This window comes from Heterodontus francisci, unplaced genomic scaffold, assembly GCF_036365525.1.
Source record: "Heterodontus francisci isolate sHetFra1 unplaced genomic scaffold, sHetFra1.hap1 HAP1_SCAFFOLD_634, whole genome shotgun sequence".
Taxonomy (NCBI): domain Eukaryota; kingdom Metazoa; phylum Chordata; class Chondrichthyes; order Heterodontiformes; family Heterodontidae; genus Heterodontus; species Heterodontus francisci.
The window spans coordinates 30,096-56,527 of NW_027141767.1; the positions used below are offsets into that span (position 1 = coordinate 30,096).

The 26,432-nt window shown below is 56.6% G+C and overlaps 1 protein-coding gene across 2 annotated transcripts in view; it reads right to left on the minus strand.

Moving 5' to 3' along the window:
- Positions 1–574: 574 nt before the first annotated feature.
- The window catches only part of LOC137364679 (RAF proto-oncogene serine/threonine-protein kinase-like), a 32,250-nt gene continuing 6,392 nt past the window's right edge, over positions 575–26,432 (minus strand). Inside the window, exons 2-10 of one of the 2 annotated variants that reach the window (XM_068027739.1) lie at positions 23,183–23,313; positions 22,502–22,619; positions 18,692–18,776; positions 13,770–13,946; positions 10,982–11,028; positions 10,385–10,503; positions 8,228–8,359; positions 3,484–3,618; positions 575–1,490 (exon numbers count right to left, since the gene is read on the minus strand). In XM_068027739.1, coding sequence (XP_067883840.1) covers positions 1,350–1,490; positions 3,484–3,618; positions 8,228–8,359; positions 10,385–10,503; positions 10,982–11,028; positions 13,770–13,946; positions 18,692–18,776; positions 22,502–22,619; positions 23,183–23,313 — 1,085 coding nt within the window. In that variant the 3' untranslated portion in view covers positions 575–1,349. Of the gene's footprint in view, positions 1,491–3,483; positions 3,619–8,227; positions 8,360–10,384; positions 10,504–10,981; positions 11,029–13,769; positions 13,947–18,691; positions 18,777–22,501; positions 22,620–23,107; positions 23,314–26,432 lie in introns of both variants that reach the window. The other variant, XM_068027738.1, reaches the window with a different exon arrangement.

Sequence of the window (26,432 nt, forward strand, 5' to 3'; positions counted from 1 at the left end):
GACAGATCACACCCTGAGATACTGGACCCCTGGTTCAGGAGATCCCGGGTGAACCTGGACCCCGATTTCAGGAGATCCCGGGTGAACCTGGACCCCGATGTCAGGAGATCCCGGGTGTACCTGGACCCCGATGTCAGGAGATCCCGGGTGTACCTGGACCCCGATGTCAGGAGATCCCGGGTGTACCTGGACCCCGATGTCAGGAGATCCCGGGTGTACCTGGACCCCTGGTTCAGGAGATCCCGGGTGTACCTGGAGCCCGATGTCAGGAGATCCCGGGTGTACCTGGACCCCTGGTTCAGGAGATCCCGGGTGTACCTGGAGCCCGATGTCAGGAGATCCCGGGTGTACCTGGACCCCTGGTTCAGGAGATCCCGGGTGAACCTGGACCCCGATGTCAGGAGATCCCGGGTGTACCTGGACCCCGATGTCAGGAGATCCCGGGTGTACCTGGAGCCCGATGTCAGGAGATCCCGTGTGTACCTGGACCCCTGATTCAGGAGATCCCGGGTGTACCTGGACCCCTGATTCAGGAGATCCCGGGTGTACCTGGACCCCGATTTCAGGAGATCCCGGGTGTGCCTGGACCCCGATTTCAGGAGATCCCGGGTGTGCCTGGACCCCGATTTCAGGAGATCCCGGGTGTGCCTGGACCCCGATTTCAGGAGATCCCGGGTGTACCTGGAGCCCGATGTCAGGAGATCCCGGGTGTACCTGGACCTGCCAGCCAGTCGATATGCAGGATGACGGGGCATTCCATTTAAGGAAACGCCAGGGCCTAAAGCAAATCCCCAGGCAGGAATTCAGTGAGCCAGAAACTGGCCACAACCACAGGCCAAGTCTCAAAGCCCAGCACACGTGGCCCCAGCGAGCACAGTCCCAGGGCTGAAACACAGCAGTGGTTTAAGAGATCCCCCACCCCACCCCCCCGGCCCCCAGCCACCAACGCCTTCACCCTTCCCACCATATCTCCAGCTACAGGCTAAGAGTTCCCACCCCGTCAAGGTACCTTCCATCGGACAGCTCGGAGGCTGGGTTTCCTCGCGAAAGGATGGCTGCGTCTTTGCCAAATCAAGGAAAATTTAAAGAAATAATTATATATAAAGGCGCTCCTGAAACCGCCTTCAGGGGCAGCGGTCTGACACGCACGCTGATGTCTGGTCCCCACGTCCATCGTCACTGATCAGAAAATTTACACGTGTGAGGTTCTGAGGCGGAAACATTTCTCAAGCGAAAGAAAATATTCTCCGGGTGAGGCTGCGCCGTACGTCGAGAGCAGTCCCCCCCACTGCGCTCCTGCCGAGGAGAGGAGGCGGCGGCAGCGGTGATGAGGCCGGCGGGTCACGGTCTTACGAAGGCATGAGCCGCGACGTGGTCAGCACAAAGGGGTTGACGTCCTCGGCCTGCACGGCCCGGTGCAGCGAGGGCTCGGAGGCACTCCGCTCGATCTTTGGGAGAGCGTGCTGTAGCATCTCGATGGAAGCCAGTATCTGCAGGGTTGGAGGAATTAGGAGGCACTCAAACACGCAGGACGGAAACAAACAAAAAAAAAAGAGAAGCGTCCCCTTTTAAACATTTACGTTAAACTCGCGCAGGACCCTGGTTCAGTCTGCCCTAAGCTCTATTAAAATGCTTTGATTTATTGTCTATAGCTAAACAGCAAAACTCATGGCAATCTGGCAACAGCAGAAGCAGAACTGACAGCAGGAGAGGTGCTTTTGCCCAGCACAGGCTGAGGAGCCAGGAATTGCTACAGTGCCACCACTGGCGGGAGGGTGTAATTACAGCGTGACGTGTTTACATAGGCGCTGCCCATTATAAAGGTGGTGTGGCAGAAATCCCACACGCCGAATTGAAAACATTAATTACGTCGTTTGGAACTTTGTCCGAGACGTTTTACTGGACATTATTACAAATAACTTTTAAAGAGCAGCTAGGATGGCCACACACAATTTGCATATGAGGCGCCAAAGGCCGGCTGGGAGTCAGAGGTGATTGCCCAGTCTAACCAGAACAATGGGGGTGCTCTTTGATTCAATTACCGAGAATGGTTTTGTCAATGTTGGTCGTCAAAAGCCATCGACACCCATTGACTTTGCAAGAGCCAACAGCCCGCCACCGACCCCATCCCACCCCATGTGTGTATGAACAGCCTTGAATTTCAAACGACCTCCCAGAAGGTGCTGTTTCAAACAAAGAGGTGGCCACATGACGTGACCACCTGTGTAACTCTGAGAGTTTGTGAATTGTGCCAGAGAAAGGTGACAGTAACTGAACTCCAATAGGAAGCACCTCCCTCTCTCGCCCTCTCCAGCAAAGTCCCAGGGGAGCCTTGGCTGCAGCTATCCCTAAAATCTGCAGATCCTCACGGTCAGCAAAAGAAGATGGATAAAGCCTCTCTTCAGCCTTCCAGAACCAGAGAAGCAAGCCCGAATTGTACACGTGGCCCAGCGAGGACTTCAAGAGTTCAATTCCAACTAAGGACCACCGGGACTACACTTCTATATATAAATTTCATTGTTATGAAGGACTCTACTCTAACCTCCCAACTCTGTGTTTTCCCCTCTGTATCTATTTGTGTGTGAGAGTGCGTGCCTCTCATATGAATGGGAGCATGGATGCGCTGCGTATTTCAGTAATTTTAACCGGTTTAGAGTGATAAGGTTAATAAATTTACATCTTTCTTGTTTAAACTCAAGAAAACCTGTCTGACTGGTTCATTTACAATTATATATTACAGCAGCAGGAGGAAATGCTCACTGAGGTGGTAAGTTAAATCACTGTGTTTAAAATATAAACCCTGTTGGGGTCGAATCAGAGGAGGAGAAAAAGGGGAGCCTCAGACCCCTTCCTCACCTGGTCACAACAGTGGACATCGGGCTTTATAATGGCAGTGCCCACAGATGTAAGACTTTTAATGTCAAATATGGATATTTACCCCCTGCTTTCCTGATGGTGTACAGGCTCTGCGGGTGCTGCCCTGATCGTATAGCTGATGTGAACCTGCTTTGAGGCGACTGGCTTAAACCGGTGCCCATCATAAAATGCCTGCCCAGGTGGGTAGCAGCTGAGCCTGACCTGGTCCTCACCCGACGTACACCAACCTACTCAAATTACGTCGAGGCCGCGGCGCAGAAACAGGCCATTCGGCCCAACCGCTCCGTGCTGGCATTTATGCTCTGCCCGAGCCTCCCACCCCTCCTATTCCACCTCACCCTGTGAGCGTAACAGCAGAAACTGCGAGGGATGCACGCTCGCCATCGCCCGACGGGTCAAGAGGACGGGCCTTCGATCCCCGAACCAACGGCAGCTGCTCGGTGTGGGAACCCCCGACGTGGGAGGAGGGGAGGGATCTTTCTGCTCGGTGTGGGGCATATGAATTAGGAGCAGTGTCGGCCATTCGGCCCCTCGAGCCTCCCCACTGCGCAACGCGCGGCCATGTAGACTCCTAAATGCGCGTGAATGAGTCGGGCAAGCATTTACCTGTATAAACAGGGGGCGCTCATCCCGTTTCACTTTTATACAGTCCACAATCAGCCGCTTCATCGCCTTCGGACAGTTGCGGTACACCTTGCTGAGGTCAGGGGTCAGGTACCCACGGCCAACCATGAAGATAATCTGCAAGAGAGGGACTGAGTTTATGCCCCCACTCAACTCTCAGTCCTGCCACTGGCAACCTTTTAGCACCCTCCCCGTTGTCAAGGGCACAGAGGCTCCACTAACTGTGGGCTCTTGCGCCAGGCACCCGGTCCGTCACTGACACCCTCCCCGGTTTCTGGTCCGTCACCTACTCTCCTCCCCAGGATCCTGGCCCATCACTGACTCCTCCTTGATTCCTGGTCCGTCACCCGCTCTGCTCCCCGGGCATCTGGCCTTTCACGAACGCTCTTCCTGTCATGGATTCCCTTCCCCAGGTTCCTGATCAATCACTGACTCCCTCCACTGGCTCAGGGAGCAGCCCTCTCGCCTCGGAGTCAGAAGACTGTGGGTTCCAGTCCCCACTCCACAGACTCAAGCCCCATAATCCAGGCCGACACGCCCCGTGCCAGTAGTGAGGGAGCGCGGCACTGTCGGAGGGTCAGTACTGAGGGAGCGCCGCACTGTCGGAGGGTCAGTACTGAGGGAGCTCCGCACTGTCGGAGGGTCAGCACTGAGGGAGAGCCGCACTGTCGGAGGGTCAGTACTGAGGAAGAGCCGCACTGTCGGAGGGTCAGTACTGAGGGAGCGCCGCACTGTCGGAGGGTCAGTACTGAGGGAGCGCCGCGCTGTCGGAGGGTCAGTACTGAGGGAGCGCCGCCCTGTCGGAGGGTCAATACTGAGGGAGTTCCGCGCTGTCGGAGGGTCAGTACTGAGGGAGCACCGCACTGTCGGAGGGTCAGTACTGAGGGAGCGCCGCAATGTCGGAGGGTCAGTACTGAGGGAGAGCCGCACTGTCGGAGGGTCAGTACTGAGGGAGCACCGCAATGTCGGAGGGTCAGTACTGAGGGAGCGCCGCACTGTCGGAGGGTCAGCACTGAGGGAGCGCCGCAATGTCGGAGGGTCAGTACTGAGGGAGCGACGCACTGTCGGAGGGACAGCACTGAGGGAGCGCCGCACTGTCGGAGGGTCAGTACTGAGGGAGCGCCGCACTGTCGGAGGGACAGCACTGAGGGAGCGCCACACTGTCGGAGGGTCAGTACTGAGGGAGCGCCGCACTGTCGGAGAGTCAGTACTGAGGGAGCGCCGCACTGTCGGAGGGACAGTACTGAGGGAGCGCCGCACTGTCGGAGGGTCAGTACTGAGGGAGCGCCGCACTGTCGGAGGGTCAGTACTGAGGGAGAACTGCACTGTCGGAGGGTCAGTACTGAGGGAGCGCCGCTCTGTCGGAGGGTCAGTACTGAGGGAGCTCCGCGCTGTCGGCGGGTCAGTACTGAGGGAGCGCCACACTGTCGGAGGGTCAGTACTGAGGGAGCACCGCACTGTCGGAGGGTCAGTACCGAGGGAGCGCCGCACTGTTGGAGGGTCAGTACCGAGGGAGCTCTGCGCTGTCGGAGGGTCAGTACTGAGGGACTGCCGTACTGTCGGTCAGTACTGAGGGAGCTCAGCGCTGTCGGAGGGTCAGTACTGAGGGAGTGCCGCACTGTCGGTCAGTACTGAGGGAGCTCCGCACTGTCGGAGGGTCAGTACTGAGGGAGCTCCGCGCTGTCGGAGGGTCAGTACTGAGGGAGCGCCGCACTGTCGGAGGGTCAGTACTGAGGGAGTGCCGCACTGTCGGAGGGTCAGTACTGAGGGAGTGCCGCACTGTCGGAGGTTCAGTACTGAGGGAGCGCCACACTGTCGGAGGGTCAGTACTGAGGGACTGCCGCACTGTCGGTCAGTACTGAGGGAGCTCCGCGCTGTCGGAGCGTCAGTACTGAGGGAGCTCCGCGCTGTCGGAGGGTCAGTACTGAGGGAGTGCCGCACTGTCGGAGGGTCAGTACTGAGGGAGCGCCACACTGTCGGAGGGTCAGTACTGAGGGAGTTCCGCACTGTCGGAGGGTCAGTACTGAGGGAGCGCCGCACTGTCGGAGGGTCAGTACTGAGGGAGTGCCGCACTGTCGGAGGGTCAGTGCTGAGGGAGCGCCGCACTGTCGGAGGGTCAGTACTGAGGGAGCTCCGCACTGTCGGAGGGTCAGGACTGAGGGAGCGCCGCACTGTCGGAGGGTCAGTATTGAGGGAGCGCCGCACTGTCGGAGGGTCAGCACGGAGGGAGCGCCGCACTGTCGGAGGGTCAGCACGGAGGGAGCGCCGCACTGTCGGAGGGTCAGTACTGAGGGAGCGACGCACTGTCGGAGGGTCAGCACTGAGGGAGCGACGCACTGTCGGAGGGACAGCACTGAGGGAGCGCCACACTGTCGGAGGGTCAGTACTGAGGGAGTGCCGCACTGTCGGAGAGTCAGTACTGAGGGAGCGCCGCACTGTCGGAGGGTCAGTACTGAGGGAGCGCCGCACTGTCGGAGGGTCAGTACTGAGGGAGCGCCGCACTGTCGGAGGGTCAGTACTGAGGGACTGCCGCACTGTCGGTCAGTACTGAGGGAGCTCCGCGCTGTCGGAGGGTCAGTACTGAGGGAGCGCCGCACTGTCGGAGGGTCAGCACTGAGGGAGCGCCGCACTGTCGGAGGGTCAGCACTGAGGGAGCGACGCACTGTCGGAGGGTCAGCACTGAGGGAGCGACGCACTGTCGGAGGGTCAGCACTGAGGGAGCGCCGCACTGTCGGAGGGTCAGTACTGAGGGAGTGCCGCACTGTCGGAGGGTCAGTACTGAGGGAGCGCCGCACTGTCGGAGGGTCAGTACTGAGGGAGCGCCGCACTGTCGGAGGGTCAGTACTGAGGGAGCGCCGCACTGTCGGAGGGTCAGTACTGAGGGAGAACTGCACTGTCGGAGGGTCAGTACTGAGGGAGCGCCGCACTGTCGGAGGGTCAGTACCAGGGGAGCGCCGCACTGTCGGAGGGTCAGTACTGAGGGAGCTCCGCGCTGTCGGCGGGTCAGTACTGAGGGAGCGCCACACTGTCGGAGGGTCAGTACTGAGGGAGCGCCGCACTGTCGGAGGGTCAGTACCGAGGGAGCGCCGCTCTGTCGGAGGGTCAGTACTGAGGGAGCTCCGCGCTGTCGGAGGGTCAGTACTGAGGGACTGCCGTACTGTCGGTCAGTACTGAGGGAGCTCCGCGCTGTCGGAGGGTCAGTACTGAGGGAGTGCCGCACTGTCGGTCAGTATTGAGGGAGCTCCGCACTGTCGGAGGGTCAGTACTGAGGGAGCTCCGCGCTGTCGGAGGGTCAGTACTGAGGGAGCGCCGCACTGTCGCAGGGTCAGTACTGAGGGAGTGCCGCACTGTCGGAGGGTCAGTACTGAGGGAGTGCCGCACTGTCGGAGGGTCAGTACTGAGGGAGCGCCACACTGTCGGAGGGTCAGTACTGAGGGACTGCCGCACTGTCGGTCAGTACTGAGGGAGCTCCGCGCTGTCGGAGGGTCAGTACTGAGGGAGCTCCGCGCTGTCGGAGGGTCAGTACTGAGGGAGTGCCGCACTGTCGGAGGGTCAGTACTGAGGGAGCGCCACACTGTCGGAGGGTCAGTACTGAGGGAGTTCCGCACTGTTGGAGGGTCAGTACTGAGGGAGCGCCGCACCGTCGGAGGGTCAGTACTGAGGGAGTGCCGCACTGTCGGAGGGTCAGTACTGAGGGAGCACCGCACTGTCGGAGGGTCAGTACTGAGGGAGCACCGCGCTGTCGGAGGGTCAGTACTGAGGGAGCGCCGCACTGTCGGAGGGTCAGTACTGAGGGAGCTCCGCGCTGTCGGAGGGTCAGTACTGAGGGAGTGCCACACTGTCGCAGGGTCAGTACTGAGGGAGCTCCGCGCTGTCGGAGGGTCAGTACTGAGGGAGCGCCGCGCTGTCGGAGGGTCAGTACTGAGGGAGCGCCGCACTGTCGGAGGGTCAGTACTGAGGGAGCGCCGCACTGTCGGAGGGTCAGTACGGAGGGAGCGCTGCACTGTCGGAGGGTCAGTACTGAGGGAGCTCCGCGCTGTCGGAGGGTCAGTACTGAGGGAGTGCCACACTGTCGCAGGGTCAGTACTGAGGGAGTGCTGCAATGTCAGAGGCACTGTCTTTCGGATGAGTTGTTAAACTGAGGCCACCGTCTGCCCTCTCAGGTGGGTGTAAAAGATCCCACGGCCACGAGGGAAAGGGGGGGGCGTTGGCAATACTTACCCCTCAATCAACGTGACTGAAAAACAGATGACCACAATGCTGTTTGCGGGATCTTGCTGTGTGTAAGATTGACTGCCATGTTTACTACATTACAACAGTGACAACGGTTCAAAAATATCTTACTGGCTCCTGAGGTAGTGAAAAGGGTCACGCCAGGTCTTTATGGGTCACGCCAGGTCTTTCTGGGTCACGCCAGGTCTTTCTGGGTCACGCCAGGACTTCCTGGGTCACGCCAGGTCCTCGTGCTTCCTGGACCCATCACCAACTCTTTCTGTTCGTCCTTGGATCTTGCCTTTCAGTCCCCGCAGCCACGTTTCCAGTCCGCCACCGACTCTCCCCCGATTGCTGACCCGTCACTGACTGACTAAACCCGTTTCCCAGTCCATCGGTGACTCCTGCCCGGTTACCAGCCCGTCACTCACTGACTGACCCCCACCTCCCTGCGATCCCGAGGTCTGATCAGACTCTCGAGCCGGGCCAGTCGCTGTGTTGGCGCGAACCGTACCTGGTCTCGGTTGTTGATGTATGAGTACGGCAGCGTCCCAGTCATGATCTCATAAAGCACGATTCCATAGGCATAAACGTCTGATTGGAAACTGTACGGGTTGTTGTCCTGCATCCTGATCACTTCTGGAGCCTGCAAAAGGAAAGAATAAAGGGCAATCATTGTGTAAAAAAAAAACAGGGGACAGGCTGGGATCTGTGTGAGAGAGTAACACACATACACAAACAAAGACAAACACACACACAGACACACAAAGACAAACAAATACACACACAAAGACAAACAAATACACACACACACAGACAAACAAATACACACACACACAGACAAACAAACACACACACACACACAGACAAACACACACACACACACACACAAAAACAAACACACACAAAGACAAACACACACACAGACACACTCACACACAAAGACAAACAAATACACACACAAAGACAAACAAACACACACACACAAAGACAAACAAACACACACACACAAAGACAAACAAACACACACAGACAAACAAATACACACAGACAAACAAATACACACAGACAAACAAATACACACAGACAAACAAATACACACACACACAGACAAACAAATACACACACACACAGACAAACAAATACACACACACACAGACAAACAAATACACACACACAGACAAACAAACACACACACACAGACAAACAAACACACACACACAGACAAACACACAAAGGCAAACAAACACACACACAGACACACAAAAACACACACAAAGACAAACACACACACAGACACACTCACACACAAAGACAAACAAATACACACACAAAGACAAACAAACACACACAGACAAACAAACACACACACACAAAGACAAACAAACACACACACAAAGACAAACAAACACACACAGACAAACAAACACACACAGACAAACAAACACACACAGACAAACACACTCACAAAGACAAACAAACACCCACAAAGACACACACACTCACACAGACACACACAAAGACAAACACACACACACACAAAGGCAAACAAACACATACACAAAGGCAAACAAACACACACACAAAGACACACAAAGAAACACACACACAAAGACACACACACACAAAGACACACACACACACAAAGACAAACACACAAAGACAAACACACACACAAAGACAAACACACAAAGACAAACACACAAAGACAAACACACAAAGACAAACACACAAAGACAAACACACACACACACAGGCATACAAATGCACACGCACAAAGACAAACAAACACACACACACACAAACACACACACACACACAAAGACAAACACACACACACAAAGACAAACACACACACACAAAGACAAACACACACACACAAAGACAAACACACACACACACAAAGACAAACACACACAAAGACACACACACAAAGACACACACACAAAGACACACACACAAAGACACACAAAGACACACACACACAAAGACAAACAAACACAAAGACAAACAAACACAAAGACAAACAAACACACACACACACAAAGACAAACACACAACAAAGACAGACAAAGACAAACACACACACACACACACACACAAAGACAAACACACACACACACACACACAAAGGCGAACAAACACACACACACAAAGGCGAACAAACACACACACACACACACAAAGGCGAACAAACACACACACACACAAAGGCAAACAAACACACACACACACAAAGGCAAACAAACACACACACACAGACACACAAAGACAAACACACACACAAAGACAAACACACACACAAAGACAAAATCACACACACACACAAAGACAAAATCACACACACACAAAGACAAAATCACACACACACACAAAGACAAAATCACACACACACACACAAAGGCAAACAAATACACACTCACAAAGACAAACACACACACAAAGACAAACACACACACACACAAAGACAAACACACACACACACAAACAAACACACACACAGACAAACAAACACACACACAGACAAACAAACACACACACAGACAAACACACACAAAGACAAACACACACAAAGACAAACACACACACACACACACAAAAACACTGTACCAGACACACAGCCTATCATGTGTGATATTCTGAACCAATCCCGGGTACAGACTGTGCTTACCATCCACAGGATAGATCCGCTCGGCTGCTCCACTTGTTGTGAGCCGCTCCATCGGGACTTCACCGTTGCCAGGCCGAAGTCCCCGATTTTCACCGTCAGTCCCTCGTGCAGGAAGATATCTGAAGGTCAGCCGTGAAGGAACTGTTTCAACTGCTTTCCCTCGACAGTAAAGCACAGGGCCGCTGGCAACCAGCAGTCCCCACCGCCCCCAGTGGTGCTGACCCATCACCCTCAACGTCCCCCCAGCCTCCCAGAGCGCTGACCCCTCACCCTCCACTGAACTCACTCCCACAGCGGTCAGCTCCTCCGACTCATGCCCACACCCCGACAACCACCGTCTCTGCCACCGGGGCTGGGGAGGAGGAGGGGGTGGCGGTTGGGGGGCGCGGGGGGGTGGGGGGGGGGGGGGGGGGAACGAAGAGAAACTTGGCCCACAACAGCTCAGGGTCTGGGCAGCGGGGTCGAGGGCCCACCCTGGGGTCAGGAGCGGGAGCACTCGCCTCCCCAGGCACAGCAGCCCTAGCTCAGGGTGTTGGGAGCGCGGAGGGGCAGAGGACCCGCTCTGGAGTCAGGGCACGCACATCCCCACAAGGATACTGTTTGATTTCAAGTCTCTGTGGATGATATTTTTTGCGTGAAGATAACTGAAAGAGAAAAGGACAAGATTAAAGGAGGAGTGTCGTAGGGGAACAGGGAGTTCAGACTGCGTTCCCTACCTTGTTTCTCCGTCTTTCCAAAAGGGGTTGAATAGCAGCACCTCTGGCAGAGAGCCAGCTGTGAACTGATGGTGAGGGGGCACCAGTTCCAACGGGCTCCATCTTCCCCACACTGGAAAATCCGGAACCCCTACTTGTACACGCTGATTCCAAACCCCACCCCCCGCTCCACAACCTCCGTCAGTAATCGGTGCCCTCCTCCCTGTCCTGTGTCATCTGTCGATTGGATACTGCCGTCATCACTCAGCTCTTTGCCAATTGGGCATTTACCCCATGCCCTGCACCGACTGGCGAACTGCTGCCTGCTCACTCACTCCACGCTTATGAACTGTTCTACAACCTCGTTCTACAATCCCTCTGGCCCCCTTGTCCCTTCCCTATCTCTGTAACCTCCTCCAGCCCCCTCGTCCCTTCCCCATCTCTGTAACCTCCTCCAGCCCCTACAACCCTCCCTATCTCAGTAACCTCCTCCAGCCTCTACACCCCTCCCTATCTCAGTAACCTCCTTCAGCCTCTACACCCCTCCCTATCTCTGTAACCTCCTCCAGCCTCTACACCCCTCCCCATCTCTGTAACCGCCTCCAGCCTCTATACCACTCCCTATCTCTGTATCCTCCTCCAGCCCCTACAACCCTCCCTATCTCAGTAACCTCCTCCAGCCTCTACACCCCTCCCTATCTCAGTAACCTCCTTCAGCCTCTACACCCCTCCCTATCTCTGTAACCTCCTCCAGCCCCTACAACCCTCCCTATCTCAGTAACCTCCTCCAGCCTCTACACCCCTCCCTATCTCAGTAACCTCCTTCAGCCTCTACACCCCTCCCTATCTCTGTAACCTCCTCCAGCCCCTACAACCCTCCCTATCTCAGTAACCTCCTCCAGCCTCTACACCCCTCCCTATCTCAGTAACCTCCTTCAGCCTCTACACCCCTCCCTTTCTCTGTAACCTCCTCCAGCCCCAACAACCCTCCCTTTCTCTGTAACCTCCTCCAGCCCCTACAACCCTCCCTATCTCTGTAACCTCCTCCAGCCCCTACAAACCCTCCCTATCTCTGTAACCTCCTCCAGCCCCTACAACCCTCCCTATCTCTGTAACCTCCTCCAGCCCCTACAAACCCTCCCTATCTCTGTAACCTGCTCCAGCCCCTACAACCCTCCCTATCTCTGTAACCTCCTCCAGCCCCTACACCCCTCCCTATCTCTGTAACCTCCTCCAGCCCCTACAACCCTCTCTATCTCTGTAACCTCCTCCAGCCCCTACAACTCTCCCTATCTCTGTAACCTCCACCAGCCCCGACAACCCTCCCTCTCTCTGTAACCTCCTCCAGCCCCTACAACCCTCCAAGATCTCTGCGCTCCTCCAATTCCGGCCTCTTGACCATCCCCCGATTACCATCACTCCACCATTGGCGGCTGTGCCTTCAGCTGCCTGGGGCCCTAAGCTCTGGAATTCCCTCCCTAAACCACTCCGCCTCTCTCTCTCCTCCTTAAAACCGACCTCTTTGACCGAGCTTTTGGTCGCCCTGTGCTGATTGGTTACTCACTCCATGCCCTGCGCTGATTGATTACTCACTCCACGCCCTGCGCTGATTGGTTACTCACTCCATGCCCTGCACTGATTGGTTACTCACTCCATGCCCTGCGCTGATTGGTTACTCACTCCACGCCCTGCGCTGATTGGTTACTCACTCCACGCCCTGCGCTGATTGGTTACTCACTCCATGCCCTGTCATGCCATGCCCTGCGCTGATTGGTTACTCACTCCACGCCCTGTGCTGATTGGTTACTCACTCCACGCCCTGCGCTGATTGGTTACTCACTCCACGCCCTGCGCTGATTGGTTACTCACTCCATGCCCTGTCATGCCATGCCCTGCGCTGATTGGTTACTCACTCCACGCCCTGTGCTGACTGGTTACTCACTCCGTGCCAATTGGTTACTCACTCCATGCCCTGCACTGATTGGTTACTCACTCCACGCCCTGCACTGATTGGTTACTCACTCCACGCCCTGCACTGATTGGTTACTCACTCCATGCCCTGCGCTGATTGGTTACTCACTCTACGCCCTGCGCTGATTGGTTACTCACTCCACGCCCTGCGCTGATTGGTTACTCACTCCACGCCCTGCGCTGATTGGTTACTCACTCCATGCCCTGCGCTGATTGGTTACTCACTCCACGCCCTGCGCTGATTGGTTATTCACTCCACGCCCTGCGCTGATTGGTTATTCACTCCACGCCCTGCGCTGATTGGTTACTCACTCCATGCCCTGCGCTGATTGGTTACTCACTCCATGCCCTGTCATGCCATGCCCTGCGCTGATTGGTTACTCACTCCACGCCCTGCGCTGATTGGTTACTCACTCCATGCCCTGCGCTGATTGGTTACTCACTCCACGCCCTGTGCTGATTGGTTACTCACTCCACGCCCTGCGCTGATTGGTTACTCACTCCATGCCCTGCGCTGATTGGTTACTCACTCCATGCCCTGTCATGCCATGCCCTGCGCTGATTGGTTACACACTCCATGCCCTGCGCTGATTGGTTACTCACTCCACGCCCTGCGCTGATTGGTTACTCACTCCACGCCCTGCGCTGATTGGTTACTCACTCCACACCCTGCGCTGATTGGTTACTCACTCCACGCCCTGCGCTGATTGGTTACTCACTCCATGCCCTGTGCAGTTTGCCGAGCGATGTCAATGAGCTGGAAGGTGTCGAATTTGGTCTCAAGGACGTGCAGGTGACGGTAAAGGCTGCTGCTCTCACACCACTGAGTGACGATGGCCATTTGCGGCTTTGTCATAAAGCCCATGAACAGCAGGATATTGACGTGTCTCGTTTTCCTGCAAGGAATGGAAAGGAAAACAGCTTGGCTCATCCTGACAGGAGCAAGAAGGCACAAACCACAGCATACAGCCAACCTCTGCTCCAAGCCTTCCCACACCTTACTGCCACATTCTCTCAGCTTTCCAGTCACTGATTCCAGCCCAAGGCATTTCACAAAGATATAACGCCCCAATGATCTCCATAACGCTCTCCCTCTCAGCCCACTCTCTCTCTCCCTCTCCCTCCCTGACCCTCTCAGCCCACTCTCTCTCTCCCTCTCAGCCCACTCTCTCTCTCCCTCTCCCTCCCTGACCCTCTCAGCCCACTCTCTCTCTCCCTCTCAGCCCACTCTCTCTCTCCCTCTCAGCCCACTCTCTCTCTCCCTCTCCCTCCCTGACCCTCTCAGCCCACTCTCTCTCTCCCTCTCCCTCCCTGACCCTCTCAGCCCACTCTCTCTCTCCCTCTCCCTCCCTGACCCTCTCAGCCCACTCTCTCTCTCCCTCTCAGCCCACTCTCTCTCTCCCTCCCTGACCCTCTCAGCCCACTCTCTCTCTCCCTCTCAGCCCACTCTCTCTCTCCCTCTCCCTCCCTGACCCTCTCAGCCCACTCTCTCCCTCCCTGACCCTCTCAGCCCACTCTCTCTCTCCCTCTCAGCCCACTCTCCCTCTCCCTCCCTGACCCTCTCAGCCCACTCTCTCTCTCCCTCTCTGACCCTCTCAGCCCACTCTCTCTCTCTCCCTCTCAGCCCACTCTCTCTCTCCCTCTCCCTCCCTGACCCTCTCAGCCCACTCTCTCTCTCCCTCTCAGCCCACTCTCTCTCTCCCTCTCCCTCCCTGACCCTCTCAGCCCACTCTCTCTCTCCCTCTCCCTCCCTGACCCTCTCAGCCCACTCTCCCTCTCCCTCCCTGACCCTCTCAGCCCACTCTCTCTCTCCCTCTCTGACCCTCTCAGCCCACTCTCTCTCTCCCTCTCAGCCCACTCTCCCTCTCCCTCCCTGACCCTCTCAGCCCACTCTCTCTCTCCCTCTCAGCCCACTCTCCCTCCCTGACCCTCTCAGCCCACTCTCTCTCTCCCTCTCTGACCCTCTCAGCCTACTCGCTCTCTCCCTCTCCCTCCCTGACCCTCTCAGCCCACTCTCTCTCTCCCTCTCAGCCCACTCTGTCTCTCCCGCCCTGACCCTCTCTCCCTCTCAGCCCACTCCCTCTCCCTCCCTGACCCTCCTCCCTCTCAGCCCACTCTCTCTCTCCCTCTCCCTCCCTGACCCTCTCAGCCCACTCTGTCTCTCGCTCTCCGTCCCTCACCCTCTCTCCCTCTGAGCCGACTCTCTCTCACCCTCTCCCTCCCTGACCTTCTCTCCCTCTCTGTCCCTGACCCTCTCTCCCTCTCAGCCGACTCTCTCTCTCCCTCCCTGACCCTCTCAGCCCACTCTGTCTCTCGCTCTCTGACCCTCTCAGCCCACTCTCTCTCTCCCTCTCAGCCCACTCTCTCTCTCCCTCCCTCCCTGACCCTCTCAGCCCACTCTCTCTCTCCCTCTCAGCCCACTCTCTCTCTCCCTCTCCCTCCCTGACCCTCTCAGCCCACTCTCTCTCCCTCTCCCTCCCTGACCCTCTCAGCCCACTCTCCCTCTCCCTCCCTGACCCTCTCAGCCCACTCTCTCTCTCCCTCTCCCTCCCTGACCCTCTCAGCCCACTCTCTCTCTCCCTCTCAGCCCACTCTCCCTCTCCCTCCCTGACCCTCTCAGCCCACTCTCTCTCTCCCTCTCAGCCCACTCTCCCTCTCCCTCCCTGACCCTCTCAGCCCACTCTCTCTCTCCCTCTCAGCCCACTCTCCCTCTCCCTCCCTGACCCTCTCAGCCCACTCTCTCGCTCCCTCTCTGACCCTCTCAGCCCACTCTCTCTCTCCCTCTCCCTCCCTGACCCTCTCAGCCCACTCTCTCTCTCCCTCTCCCTCCCTGACCCTCTCAGCCCACTCTCTCTCTCCCTCTCAGCCCACTCTGTCTCTCCCGCCCTGACCCTCTCTCCCTCAGCCCACTCTCCCTCTCCCTCCCTGACCCTCCTCCCTCTCAGCCCACTCTCTCTCTCCCTCTCCCTCCCTGACCTTCTCTCGCTCTCTGTCCCTGACCCTCTCTCCCTCTGAGCCCACTCTGTCTCTCGCTCTCTGTCCCTGACCCTCCCTCCCTCTCAGCCGACTCTCTCTCTCCCTCTCCCTCCCTGACCCTCTCAGCCCACTCTCTCTCTCCCTCTCCCTCCCTGACCCTCTCAGCCCACTCTCTCTCTCCCTCTCAGCCCACTCTGTCTCTCCCGCCCTGACCCTCTCTCCCTCAGCCCACTCTCCCTCTCCCTCCCTGACCCTCCTCCCTCTCAGCCCACTCTCTCTCTCCCTCTCCCTCCCTGACCTTCTCTCGCTCTCTGTCCCTGACCCTCTCTCCCTCTGAGCCCACTCTGTCTCTCGATCTCTGTCCCTGACCCTCTCTCCCTCTGAGCCCACTCTCTCTCTCCCCTTCCCTGACCCTCTCTCCCTCTCAGCCCACTCTGTCTCTCGCTCTCTGTCCCTGACCCTCTCTCCCTCTGAGCCCACTCTCTCTCTCCCTCCCCGTCCCCGGCCCGCTCTCCCTCCCCGTCCCCGGCCCGCTCTCCCTCCCCGTCCCCGGCCCGCTCTCCCTCCCCGTCCCCGGCCCGCTCTCCCTCCCCGTCCCCGGCCCGCTCTCCCTATCCGCCCCCGACCCGCTCTCCCTATCCGCCCCCGACCCGCTCTCCCTATCCGCCCCCGACCCGCTCTCCCTATCCGCCCCCGACCCGCTCTCCCTATCCGCCCCCGACCCGCTCTCCCTATCCGCCCCCGACCCGCTCTCCCTATCCGCCCCCGACCCGCTCTCCCTATCCGCCCCCGACCCGCTCTCCCTATCCGCCCCCGACCCGCTCTCCCTATCCGCCCCCGACCCGCTCTCCCTATCCGCCCCCGACCCGCTCTCCCTATCCGCCCCCGACCCGCTCTCCCTATCCGCCCCCGACCCGCTCTCCCTATCCGCCCCCGACCCGCTCTCCCTATCCGCCCCCGACCCGCTCTCCCTATCCGCCCCCGACCCGCTCTCCCTATCCGCCCCCGACCCGCTCTCCCTATCCGCCCCCGACCGACTCTCCCTATACGCCCCCGACCGACTCTCCCTATACGCCCCCGACCGACTCTCCCTCCCCGTCCCCGACCGACTCTCCCTCCCCGTCCCCGACTCTCCCTCCCCGACTCCCCCTCTCCGTCCCTGACCCTCTCTCCCTCCCCATCCCCGACCCTCTCCCTCCCCGCCCCTGATCCACTCAGTCCCAGTCTCTCTTTCTGTCTGTCCCTGACCCTCCTCTCCCTGTCTGTCCTGACCCTCTCTCCCTATCTGCCCCGATCCTCTTTCCCTGCCTCTCTCTCTCTCTCTCTGTCCCTGACCCTCTCTCCCTCTCTGTCTGTCCCTGACCCTCTCTCCCTATCTCTCTATATGCCCCGATCCTCTTTCCCTGTCTCTCTCTCTCTCTCTGTCCCTGACCCTCCTCTCTCTGTCTGTCCCTGACCCTCTCTCTATATCTCTCTATATGCCCCGATCCTCTTTCCCTGTCTCTCTCTCTCTCTGTCTGTCCCTGACCCTCCTCTCTCTGTCTGTCCCTGACCCTCTCTCTCCATCTCTCTATCTGCCTCGATCCTCTTTCCCTGTCTCTCTCTCTCTCTGTCTGTCCCTGACCCTCCTCTCCCTGTCTGTCCTGACCCTATCTGCCCCGATCCTCTTTCCCTGTCTCTCTCTCTCTCTCTGTCTGTCCCTGACGCTCTCTCCCTGTCTCGCCATCCGTCTCTCTCTCTCAGTCTGTCTGTCTCTCTCTCCCCCTCATCCTCTCTCCCTGTCTCTTAGTCCCTGCCTCTCTCTCTGTGTCTGTCCCTGACACTCTCTCCTCGTCTTTCTCTCTCTATCCCTCATTCTCTCCCCGTCTTAGTCCCTGTCTCTCTCTCTCCCCCCCGACCCTCTCTCCCTTTCTCTCAGTCCGTGTCTCACTTTCTCTCCCTCTCCACCTGTCCCCCACCCCTCCAGTCCGTCTGTCTCTCTCCCTCTCTGTCCCTGACTCACTCTCCTCTCTCTTTGTTCGTCTTGTCTGTCTCTCCTTCTCTCTTTTTGTCCTCTCTTTCCCCCTAACTCTCTCTCTGTCCATCTCTCTCTCTTCCTTTATTCTTTCTCTCTTTCCCTGTGTGTGTCCCTCGCTCTCTGCTTCTGTCCCTTTCCTCACCTCTCCCTCTCCCTCTCACCACTGCCCGCTCCTCGCTCTCTGACACTCGCTTGTGCGCACACACACGCACACTCACACAACAATCCTGCAGTCAGACCTGTACACAAAACATGGACAAACACTCTCTCAACAACAGCACCGACACTGTTCACACGCCACGACAATAAGCCACCACATCCCCCACCCCACAATTACGGGCGAGGCGATGAGGAAGGGTGAACTCTGAAGGAAGCTGGTGAACACCGTGTCGCTGCCGACGTGTCCAGCAACCGTTTCGCCGTGTTGCTGTTGGAAGGTTTCGCTCCGGGACTGGGGCAGAATTTTGTTGAGAGCCTCCTTCCAAACGAGTCAAGGAGCTCGTTCTTTGTGGTGGCGAAGACGATGAATGCAGCATGCCGAGCGCGGAGAGACATTACTGAATCTGTCCGCTGGTGGTAGAAACACGTCACGGGGAGGGCAGTGGTTTCGGTTTCACCGACAGCGACACAGCTACACAGAATATTTACCTGAGAACAAGCACTTCATTCTTGAATGCCTGGAGCTGCTCAGGAGTTGGATAGGTCACTTTCAGAATCTTAATAGCAACATCACCTGTAACATAGGGAGAAGTTCACAAATATCAGAGGGACTGTCACGGGGGGACACGGACATGCAGCCAGAAGAGGGAACGGGGGATTATTTACTCCTGGAGGAGATAGGGAGGGAGAGAAGGGAGGAGGGGAGGTAAAGGCGGGCAGGGAGAGAGGGGCGAGAGGAGAACGAGCAGGGAAAGAGCGAGGAGAGGGGGAGTGGGAAGGAAAGGGAGAGAAAGTGGGAGCAAGGAAGTGGGGGGTGGGTACAGAATATGAAAGTGATCATAAAGTGAGTCTTATACACTCACTGCAAGAGACAGGCAGACAGTCACAGAACACAGAGACAAACACACAGGAGAGAGAGTGGGGGGAGAGAGAGTGGGGGGAGAGAGAGAGACACACACACACTGGAGATAGAGAGAGTGGGGGGAGAGAGAGAGACACACACACACACACTGGAGATAGAGAGAGTGGGGAGAGAGAGAGAGACACACACACTGGAGATAGAGAGAGTGGGGAGAGAGAGAGAGACACACACACACACACTGGAGATAGAGAGAGTGGGGAGAGAGAGAGAGACACACACACACTGGAGATAGAGAGAGTGGGGAGAGAGAGAGAGAGACACACACACACACTGGAGATAGAGAGAGTGGGGGGAGAGAGAGAGAGACACACACACACACACTGGAGATAGAGAGAGTGGGGAGAGAGAGAGAGACACACACACACACTGGAGATAGAGAGAGTGGGGAGAGAGAGAGAGACACACACACACACTGGAGATAGAGAGAGTGGGGAGAGAGAGAGAGACACACACACACTGGAGATAGAGAGAGTGGGGAGAGAGAGAGAGACACACACACACTGGAGATAGAGAGAGTGGGGGGAGAGAGAGAGACACACACACACACACTGGAGATAGAGAGAGTGGGGAGAGAGAGAGAGAGACACACACACACTGGAGATAGAGAGAGTGGGGAGAGAGAGACACACACACACACACACACTGGAGATGGAGAGTGTGGGGCGAGAGAGAGAGAGACACACACACACACTGGAGATAGAGAGAGTGGGGAGAGAGAGAGAGACACACACACACTGGAGATAGAGAGAGTGGGGAGAGAGAGAGAGACACACACACACTGGAGATAGAGAGAGTGGGGAGAGAGAGAGAGACACACACACACACTGGAGATAGAGAGAGTGGGGAGAGAGAGAGAGACACACACACACACTGGAGATAGAGAGTGTGGGGGGAGAGAGAGAGAGACACACACACACACTGGAGATAGAGAGAGTGGGGAGAGAGAGAGAGACACACACACACTGGAGATAGAGAGAGTGGGGGGAGAGAGAGAGAGACACACACACACACTGGAGATAGAGAGAGTGGGGAGAGAGAGAGAGACACACACACACACTGGAGATAGAGAGAGTGGGGAGAGAGAGAGAGACACACACACACACTGGAGATAGAGAGAGTGGGGAGAGAGAGACACACACACACACACACACACTGGAGATAGAGAGTGTGGGGCGAGAGAGAGAGAGACACACACACACACTGGAGATAGAGAGAGTGGGGAGAGAGAGAGAGACACACACACACACTGGAGATAGAGAGAGTGGGGAGAGAGAGAGAGAGACACACACACACTGGAGATAGAGAGAGTGGGGAGAGAGAGAGAGACACACACACACACTGGAGATAGAGAGAGTGGCGAGAGAGAGAGAGACACACACACACTGGAGATAGAGAGAGTGGGGGGAGAGAGAGAGAGACACACACACACACTGGAGATAGAGAGAGTGGGGAGAGAGAGAGAGACACACACACACACTGGAGATAGAGAGAGTGGGGAGAGAGAGAGAGACACACACACACACTGGAGATAGAGAGAGTGGGGAGAGAGAGACACACACACACACACACACTGGAGATAGAGAGTGTGGGGCGAGAGAGAGAGACACACACACACACACTGGAGATAGAGAGAGTGGGGAGAGAGAGAGACACACACACACACTGGAGATAGAGAGAGTGGGGGGAGAGAGAGACACACACACACACTGGAGATAGAGAGAGTGGGGAGAGAGAGAGACACACACACACACTGGAGATAGAGAGAGTGGGGAGAGAGAGAGAGACAGACACACAGGAGATAGAGAGAGTGGGGAGAGAGAGAGAGACACACACACACACACTGGAGATAGAGAGAGTGGGGAGAGAGAGAGAGACACACACACACACACTGGAGATAGAGAGAGTGGGGAGAGAGAGAGAGACACACACACACTGGAGATAGAGAGAGTGGGGAGAGAGAGAGAGACAGACACACAGGAGATAGAGAGAGTGGGGAGAGAGAGAGACACACACACACACACACTGGAGATAGAGAGAGTGGGGAGAGAGAGAGAGAGACACACACACACACTGGAGATAGAGAGAGAGTGGGGAGAGAGAGAGACACACACACACAGGAGATAGAGAGAGTGGGGAGAGAGAGAGACACACACACACACACACTGGAGATAGAGAGAGTGGGGAGAGAGAGAGACACACACACACACTGGAGATAGAGAGAGTGGGGAGAGAGAGAGACACACACACACACTGGAGATAGAGAGAGTGGGGAGAGAGAGAGAGACAGACACACAGGAGATAGAGAGAGTGGGGAGAGAGAGAGAGACACACACACACACTGGAGATAGAGAGAGTGGGGAGAGAGAGAGACACACACACACACACTGGAGATAGAGAGAGTGGGGAGAGAGAGACACACACACACACACTGGAGATAGAGAGAGTGGGGAGAGAGAGAGACACACACACACACTGGAGATAGAGAGAGTGGGGAGAGAGAGAGAGACAGACACACAGGAGATAGAGAGAGTGGGGAGAGAGAGAGACACACACACACACACACTGGAGATAGAGAGAGTGGGGAGAGAGAGAGACACACACACACAGGAGATAGAGAGAGTGGGGAGAGAGAGAGACACACACACACACTGGAGATAGAGAGAGTGGGGAGAGAGAGAGAGACACACACACACACTGGAGATAGAGAGAGTGGGGAGAGAGAGAGAGAGACACACACACACACTGGAGATAGAGAGAGTGGGGAGAGAGAGAGACACACACACACAGGAGATAGAGAGAGTGGGGAGAGAGAGAGACACACACACACACACACACTGGAGATAGAGAGAGTGGGGAGAGAGAGAGACACACACACACTGGAGATAGAGAGAGTGGAGAGACAGGCACACACACAGGAGATAGAGAGTGGAGAGACAGAGAGAGAGATAGAGACAGACACACAGGAGAGAGAGAGAGTGGAGAGAGAGGGAGACAGAGTGGTGAGAGAGACATGCAAGAGACAGGGGAGGGGGTGGGGGGGAGAGGGAGAGTGAGAGAGACAGACATACTGGAGACAGAGAGCGTGGAGAGAGAGAGAGAGAAAGGGTTGGGAGAGAGGCAAGGAGGGGAAGAGGGACAGACAGAGACAAACCAGGCAGACAGCGATGGGGAGAAGGAGCAGGCATTAAACTGAGGAAAGAGACAGCTCGAACCTGGGTGAGAAAGAGGTGCTAATATTAAATTCCCCACTGTAGAATCAGTCATTGCAAGAACCAGGAGAGGAGAGAGGTCAGCATTCTGAAAGGCAAGCAACCACGCTGCCCTGTGCTTAGCGTGCTCCTGTCCTCTCCCTGCCGCGTTCTTGCCCCTGTATTTACCATGCCACTTTGCTTTGTATACAGTCCCGAAAGACCCTGCTCCAATCCTTTTCAGTATGTTTATCTCGCTGCCTTGGATCTCCCAGTAGATGCTGGAATCTCTGTACGGCCGCGCCCTCTGGAAAACAAGCAAGACGGAGTTAATCACACACCGCAGAGTGGGCGGCCCCTCACTCACAGGGTGATCTCTCCGAAAGGACCCCCTCTCCCATAGGGAGACCCTTCACTCAAAGGCCGATTACCACTCCCCCAATTCAGTTCCGACAGACTCAAAACAGTGGTGTGAAGTTAACGGAACACCCACAGACAGCGGCTGCGCTAGCTCATGCTGATACGCCCCGGGTCGTGTTCGCCTTCGTTTTGCACCCCGGGCCGCGTTAGCCTGTGTAATGCACTCCAGCCTGTGTTGTAGCCCGTAGACGTCGGCAATCGGAGCAGGATGAGGGCATACAGCCCCTCTAGCCTGCTCCTGCACTCCCCCACTAACCCCCCCTCCCCGTCCCCTACCCCTACCCTTGCCCGGCTGTTACCCTGTCACTGACTTTCTGCCACGTTACTCTTAGCGGGTCTTAAGGAGCTTCATCTCGAATAAGGTCGCGTGCATACCTGGAGTGCTGGGTACAGTTCTGGGTCCTGGTACCCGTGCCCGCCCGTGACCCGAGCACCCGCCGCTCTGCTCACCACTTTCCTCCTGTCGTCCGACGACGACAGTTTCCTCTCCCGGTTTGGCGTCACCGGCGACTTGGGCTGCGGAGTCGCTGGTCCCTGCGGTGAGGCCGAGTAGGGCGGGCTGGGTGACTGCTTGCAGGACCCTGGGGGGGGGGGGGGGAGAGGGAAAATCAGAGGTCACAGCGTCACGCTCCCACGAGAGGTGTCAAACACCCACCCCGCCTCAAGTACCGCCGTACAGCCACCCCGGTGAACTGCACGCCTGCCCCGACCCGCGTGTACTGTCCTTTTCTTCCCCATGTAGTACACACCCACCCATTCCGTAATCTGGGCCCCTGCGTTCTGTACCCCGGGCCCCTGTGTGTGTTATACCCTGAGCCCCTGTGTGTGTTATACCCTGGGCCCCTGTGTGTGTTATACCCTGGGCTCCTGTGTGTGTTATACCCTGAGCCCCTGTGTGTGTTATACCCTGGTCCCTGTGTGTGTTATACTCTGGGTCCCTGTGTGTGTTAAACCCTGGGCCCCTGTGTGTGTTAAACCCTGGTCCCTGTGTGTGTTATACTCTGGGTCCCTGTGTGTGTTAAACCCTGGGTCCCTGTGTGTGTTATACTCTGGTCCCTGTGTGTGTTATACTCTGGTCCCTGTGTGTGTTATACTCTGGGTCCCTGTGTGTGTTAAACCCTGGGCCCCTGTGTGTGTTAAACCCTGGTCCCTGTGTGTGTTATACTCTGGGTCCCTGTGTGTGTTATACCCTGGGCCCCTGTGTGTGTTAAACCCTGGGTCCCTGTGTGTGTTATACTCTGGTCCCTGTGTGTGTTATACTCTGGTCCCTGTGTGTGTTATACCCTGAGCCCCTGTATGTGTTATACCCTGGTCCCTGTGTGTGTTATACTCTGGGTCCCTGTGTGTGTTAAACCCTGGGTCCCTGTGTGTGTTATACTCTGGGTCCCTGTGTGTGTTAAACCCTGGGCTCCTGTGTGTGTTATACTCTGGGTCCCTGTGTGTGTTATACTCTGGGTCCCTGTGTGTGTTAAACCCTGGGCTCCTGTGTGTGTTATACTCTGGGTCCCTGTGTGTGTTATACCCTGGGCCCCTGTGTGTGTAATACCCTGGGCCCCTGTGTGTGTAATACCCTGGGCTCCTGTGTGTGTTATACCCTGGGCTCCTGTGTGTGTTATACCCTGGTCCCTGTGTGTGTTAAACCCTGGGCTCCTGTGTGTGTTATACTCTGGGTCCCTGTGTGTGTTATACCCTGGGCACCTGTGTGTGTAATACCCAGGGCCCCTGTGTGTGTAATACCCTGGGCCCCTGTGTGTGTAATACCCTGGGCCCCTGTGTGTGTAATACCCTGGGCTCCTGTGTGTGTTATACCCTGGGCTCCTGTGTGTGTTATACCCTGGGCTCCTGTGTGTGTTATACCCTGGGCCCCTGTGTGTGTTATACCCTGGTCCCTGTGTGTGTTATACCCTGAGCCCCTGTGTGTGTTATACCCTGGACCCCTGTGTGTGTTATACCCTGGGCCCCTGTGTGTGTTATACCCTGGTCCCTGTGTGTGTTAAACCCTGGGCTCCTGTGTGTGTTATACTCTGGGTCCCTGTGTGTGTTATACCCTGGGCACCTGTGTGTGTAATACCCAGGGCCCCTGTGTGTGTAATACCCTGGGCCCCTGTGTGTGTAATACCCTGGGCCCCTGTGTGTGTAATACCCTGGGCTCCTGTGTGTGTAATACCCTGGGCTCCTGTGTGTGTTATACCCTGGGCTCCTGTGTGTGTTATACCCTGGGCTCCTGTGTGTGTTATACCCTGGGCCCCTGTGTGTGTTATACCCTGGTCCCTGTGTGTGTTATACCCTGGGCCCCTGTGTGTGTAATACCCTGGGCCCCTGTGTGTGTAATACCCTGGGCCCCTGTGTGTGTTATACCCTGAGCCCCTGTGTGTGTTATACCCTGGGTCCCTGTGTGTGTAATACCCTGGGTCCCTGTGTGTGTTAAACCCTGGGTCCCTGTGTGTGTTATACCCTGGGCCCCTGTGTGTGTAATACCCTGGGCCCCTGTGTGTGTTATACCCTGAGCCCCTGTGTGTGTTATACCCTGGGTCCCTGTGTGTGTAATACCCTGGGTCCCTGTGTGTGTTAAACCCTGGGTCCCTGTGTGTGTTATACCCTGGGTCCCTGTGTGTGTAATACCCTGGGTCCCTGTGTGTGTAATACCCTGGGTCCCTGTGTGTGTTAAACCCTGGGCTCCTGTGTGTGTTATACTCTGGGTCCCTGTGTGTGTTATACCCTGGGCCCCTGTGTGTGTAATACCCTGGGTCCCTGTGTGTGTTAAACCCTGGGTCCCTGTGTGTGTTAAACCCTGGGCTCCTGTGTGTGTTATACTCTGGGTCCCTGTGTGTGTTATACTCTGGGTCCCTGTGTGTGTTATACCCTGGGCCCCTGTGTGTGTAATACCCTGGGTCCCTGTGTGTGTTAAACCCTGGGCTCCTGTGTGTGTTATACTCTGGGTCCCTGTGTGTGTTATACCCTGGGCCCCTGTGTGTGTTATACCCTGGACCCCTGTGTGTGTAATACCCTGGGTCCCTGTGTGTGTTAAACCCTGGGCTCCTGTGTGTGTAATACCCTGGGTCCCTGTGTGTGTTATACCCTGGACCCCTGTGTGTGTAATACCCTGGGTCCCTGTGTGTGTTAAACCCTGGGCCCCTGTGTGCGTTATACCCTGGGCCCCTGTGTGTGTTATACTCTGGGTCCCTGTGTGTGTAATACCCTGGACCCCTGTGTGCGTTATACCCTGGGCCCCTGTGTGTGTTATACCCTGGGTCCCTGTGTGTGTTATACCCTGGGTCCCTGTGTGCGTTATACCCAGGGCCCCTGTGTGTGTTATACCCTGGGTCCCTGTGTGCGTTATACCCTGAGCCCCTGTGTGTGTTATACCCTGGGTCCCTGTGTGTGTTATACCCTGGGTCCCTGTGTGCGTTATACCCAGGGCCCCTGTGTGTGTTATACCCTGGGTCCCTGTGTGCGTTATACCCAGGGCCCCTGTGTGTGTTATACCCTTGGCCCCTGTGTGTGTTACACCCTGGGCCCTTGTGTGTGTTATACCCTGGGCTCCTGGTCCCTGTGTGTGTTATACCCTGGGCCCCCTGTGTGTGTTATACCCTGGGTCCCTGTGTGTGTTATACCCTGAGCCCCTGTGTGTGTTATACCCTGGGCCCCTGTGTGTGTTATACTCTGGTCCCTGTGTGTGTTATACCCTGGGTCCCTGTGT